The sequence below is a fragment of the Cucurbita moschata genome, unplaced genomic scaffold, assembly GCF_002738365.1.
Source record: "Cucurbita moschata cultivar Rifu unplaced genomic scaffold, Cmos_1.0 Cmo_Scf00024, whole genome shotgun sequence".
Classification (NCBI taxonomy): Eukaryota; Viridiplantae; Streptophyta; class Magnoliopsida; order Cucurbitales; family Cucurbitaceae; genus Cucurbita; species Cucurbita moschata.
This window is the reverse complement of record NW_019268540.1, coordinates 162,784-167,171: the sequence shown is the minus strand read 5'-3', so window position 1 is coordinate 167,171 and position 4,388 is coordinate 162,784. Positions and strand designations below refer to the sequence as shown.

Genomic DNA, 4,388 nt, shown 5'->3' with positions numbered 1-4,388 from the left:
TTATAAAAAAAAAAAAAAAAAAAAAAAATCCTGTAAGCATTTCACAGAAAGTGCATCTTCAAAAAATATTTTGAGTGTCTTCAATATGTAACATGAAGTGTAAGGAATAGAATGAAGAAATTCACAAAGGTAAAAGCCACAGGCAACTGAAACTACTAAAATTGAAATTCCAAGGATCTTCAGCTAATAGTGAAACTAGAACTAACCATTTGCATTATCTATAGGCTCAACAAGAATTAAAAGCTCCTGTAATGCTCGATACCGATCTTCCAATGATAGAGAGGAATTTTTCAAGTCATCTATCGCAATTTGCATCAGCTTTGCATCTGATGGCATCTTCAACTTCTCCATTAGGTCCTACAAAAGCAGAGTACTCTAAATGAGATGAATAAATATTCAAAGTTATGCAATCCATAACAAAAGGGAATAACATAAATATACACATTCATTTAAAATAGGAAACATTACTTTGAAATAACGAAACTTATAAAAATGGACACACACATAAATACAGAATTTTCATCTCTTGACCATTTGGTTGATTAATATCCATGCAGAAACTAAAATACATTACATTTGCACCTTAATTTCTTCCTGACGCTTCTTTAGCTCACTTGGAGACAATTGCTTCACATCCTGGGCAGTTTCCTTTAGTTTTTCAGGATTAGAATGCCCTGGTTCAGACAAGTACACTAATCAAAAAGTTGGTTCAAACGATTGGAAAAATCTGAGGCTCTCCATTACGAATATACCAGGGGAACTTCAGCATTTAATAACCCATTGTAAATTGTTTTCAAAGAGAAAAAGTAGATAATTAGGATAGACGTTCAAGATAAAAGGCATCACAAAAACTAAGTTCCAAGGAGGATGAATGAAGAAAACAAATGAAAAATTTACGTTTAATGATACAGTTTAACTACTTTGCAGACTAACATCAAATATTACAGGTAGGCCTTCCCACACTTGTGAAAGACATATTGCAGAAGTCTATTCCAAGGTGGAACTCTTTTAACTAGATTCTAGAATCCCAGCATCCTTTTTCCTTTTTGTTGAGTGTGTGCAAGCAAAAATATGCCATTTCAATTTTTCACCGCCTGTTTCTGAATCAGGACAACAAACTTTCTCATACTTTCTGAACACTGTACCCTACACTCACAATTCCCGCCAGAATTCCTCCTTCTCCTTCATTCTACAGAGTCCATAAATATCAAACCATCATCAAGTTCCACCATGCTCAATAAAGAAATTGCACCTTCTAGCACGTCCACCATCTTCAATTTCCATCCATCTCATAGTGTTAATAACCCTCCTGACCTTCCACATCTCTTCACTTCCGACCAACCTACAATGGTAGAGGGCTGCACAAGGATTACACCAACTTTCTATCAACCGTTGCTAATATAGACGCATGGGTTAAACTTCCACCTACCATACCAACACCTTCTACTCACTGCAAGTACTTCCTACTGACGAAGTGTACAAATTATGTTACATTATAGTTTGAAAACATATTTATTCTACAAGTATAATTTAGGTTAAATTTGAAGCGTTCTTCGGCAGAACAATGTTGCTAAGAAATCTTAAACTATACACCTACTACACTAGGTTTAGTGGCCTGGATTTCAATCATCCTTGTGATTGCTAATGCTATCATTTAATTGTACAACTTTATTGCTGAACATGAAAGGCAATAATGAATGTAAGAGTACCTATAGCCCACTGTAACATGCTATCCAAGGAAGAAAAGCCGCCATCAAAGCCATCGGCATCGTGAACGACAGGTGCAGCAGCGGTGGAATCTTCCTCTGGCCTGTACTGGATAAGGAGATCGCCCTCTTCTTTTGCGGAAGACCAGATTAAACCTCCCGCAGAAGATTTGTTTTCGTCTGCAATCACAAATGTGAGAGTGAACCATAAACAGAACCCAGCTACTAGGCACCACTCCATGTGTTTGCTCTTTTGGACTTGGAAATTCCAAAGATCGGTGAGTGGTTTCCTTTCCCCCTTGGATTCAATTAGTTCGAAGCCTAAGCTAAGATCCGAGGGAGTTTGAAGATTGCAGTTGGTAAGCAATTGAGGGAGGGGAGACGCAGACTTTGCTCGGAAGAGACGACACAAAGTGATCCAGGATGAGTTTGAGAGTGTGATTGTGAGATGGTTCTGGAAAAGTTGTTGGGCTGGAAGAGTCGGGCTGGGCTGGGCTGGGCCGCTGGGTATTCGTTTGGGAAATTGTTTTATTTTGAGTTTCTTATGTATTTGATGTAATGTACATAGGCATTCCACATATCCATAAAATAACAGATTTTTTTTTTTTTTTTTTTTCACGAAAGGTGTATATTCCCACAATTAAAAACGAAAAAAAGAAAAAGAAAAAAAAAAACATCCGTACACTCAAATCTTATAAAAAGAAAAGGAAAAAAAAAAAATAATAAAACAGGAAGCAAAAAAGAAAAAGAAAAAGAAAAAGAAAAAAGAAAAAAGAGAAGCAAAAGGAATCAGGACTTGAGGTAGTAATCAAGAAACTGGTAGATGGCCTGGAGAATTAGGATGATGAAACCAAAAATAGCAGCGCACAAGGAGATGATAGTCCATGGGCTTTGAAAGTACTCGTGTTTCAGAGTTGCGCAGCGTTCATTCCAGGGCTGGTTGCAATGCTCATTCACCTTCTTGTGCACCCAAGCCATGTGGGTATCCAAGCCCATAGCCGCCCCACTCCCCAGCCGATTGAACAAACCCGCCGCTTCTTTATCATTCCCAACCGCATTTGCCAATACCTGCTCGCCCGCCAGCACCGCCACATCTCTCTCATCGTCTATCAGATTACTCATCAAGATCACGAAAGACGTCACTTTGCGTCCAGCCTTCATGTGGAGTTTCTCGAACGCCATCACATTCAACAACGTGGATTCCGTGTTGTCGTCCACCATCAACCGCGGCAGCCACAACACGCCTCCTTTTGCATCGAAAAACACGTCCGTAAGGCTACCTGTCTTGCTCCTCTTGAATTTGATCCCCGCTTCACGAAGCTTCGTTGCGGGCGGAATCACCTGACACTCCGGATCTGAATGGCCAAGCTCCACGCTCCAGTCCGTCCGGTCAATCGGAGGATGCAATAACGATTCCTTATACATCTCCAAAATGTGCAAGCAGTCTTTCATTACCTCATTCCGGGGGATGTTCAACCAATTGGAAACCAGTTTTTTCAGATCCTGTGTGCATTTTGAACTATATAAGTGGAGTGAGTTGAGAGATGATTAAAAAAAAAGAAAGAGAAGGAGATGAATTTAGTTGCCTGCTGAGGTAGTTGTACATTACGATCTGCTATAGAATACAGCTTCTCAAGAAGCAGCATGGGTAGCTGATTCTCAAGCAGCAGCATGTCCTGTTTTATATCCGGACTGACATTGATTAGAGAGTCGGGGCAGTTGATTAAGAATCCCAGCATGAAACACCCATCCACAATCATGAGCTGCAAGAACTTGCCGGGGTCTTCCTTCCAATCTTCCTCAAGCTTATCGTATGATTCCATGAGCTCATCCAAAATGGTGGACACACCCCTCACAATGGATTCAACGTCCAACAGACATCGGGCCTTAAAAGAGTGGAACAGTTTTAGCTTCTCCAGTTCCATGGGTGACAGATGTTGCTTCCCGTGGTTGTATGGCCCCAATGACACCACCTGCGGCTCGTAAGCTTTGGGATGAGTTTGTGTCATGAAGAATGGTATTTTGTAGATGGAAAGAAGTTCGCTGCTTTGCTCTGCTTCCATGTTGAGGATGGCAGGGGAATCCAAGAGTTGATCCAGAGTGCCCTTGACCCGAACAACCATGTCAGCGTTATCCCCAATATTGTCATCTCTACCAAGCATGACTTGCAGCGATGGGTGTTTCTCCATTGCTTATAAAAATGCTACCAAAAACTTGCGCCTTCACACCGCAACCCTCATGGATATATATACATAAACTTAACAGGCGCAGCGCCAATCTTTGGTTTTGGTTGCATGAATAAAACTTGTCTTGACGTCCAAGAATGTGTCTCATTTCCTTCTCGCTTTTGCTTTTGCTTTGCTTTGCTTATCATTATTATTCTCATTTTGTAGCTCACTCTCTTCCCCTCAAACACCACCTGCCCATCATTGTTGCCTTCTTCTAATGTTTTGTTAATCAAACCTCTTTTTCATCGCTTTAGTACTTAATAATAAACCTTCGTTTCTTTTCAATTTAATTTTAAACCAACCATGTTCCAAATTTTAAGATTTACTCAACTTTTTAAAATGATTATGACTTTTAAGAACACCACCTAATCATGAATGGTTGGTTATTGAAGAAGACAACAGGCATGGGGACAAATTCACATGGTTGCATATCAAAAAAAAAAAAAAAAAAAAA

At 39.9% G+C, this 4,388-nt stretch overlaps 2 protein-coding genes across 3 annotated transcripts in view; both read right to left on the bottom strand.

Annotated features, from left to right (window-relative positions):
• Positions 1-2,129, bottom strand: part of LOC111461185 (hsp70 nucleotide exchange factor FES1) — a 4,841-nt gene extending 2,712 nt beyond the window's left edge. For both annotated transcript variants that reach the window (XR_002713534.1, XM_023104689.1), the window contains exons 1-3: positions 1,710-2,129; positions 583-674; positions 207-357 (exon numbers count right to left, since the gene is read on the bottom strand). Coding sequence is in view for 1 of the 2 variants with exons in the window: in XM_023104689.1 (XP_022960457.1) it covers positions 207-357; positions 583-674; positions 1,710-1,947 (481 nt within the window). In the remaining variant the exon portion in view is untranslated. The remainder of the gene's footprint in view (positions 1-206; positions 358-582; positions 675-1,709) is intronic.
• Positions 2,130-2,214: 85 nt separating this feature from the next.
• LOC111461183 (UPF0481 protein At3g47200-like) lies at positions 2,215-3,966 on the bottom strand. The gene is made up of 3 exons (XM_023104686.1): positions 3,293-3,966; positions 2,473-3,209; positions 2,215-2,413 (listed from the first exon to the last, which is right to left on the bottom strand). The coding sequence occupies exons 1-2, from the start codon at positions 3,893-3,895 to the stop codon at positions 2,496-2,498; spliced, it is 1,317 nt and encodes a 438-aa protein (XP_022960454.1). The 5' UTR covers positions 3,896-3,966; the 3' UTR covers positions 2,215-2,413; positions 2,473-2,495.
• Between the last annotated feature and the right edge of the window lie 422 nt (positions 3,967-4,388).

Bases quoted from the DNA above. Each gene is read 5' to 3' on its own strand.
- LOC111461183 (XM_023104686.1), bottom strand. From the start codon at position 3,895: ATGGAGAAACACCCATCGCTGCAAGTCATGCTTGGTAGAGATGACAAT. The intron at 3,210-3,292 runs GCAACTAAATTC...AAATGCACACAG, and splicing joins ATGTACAACTACCTCAGCAG to GATCTGAAAAAACTGGTTTC.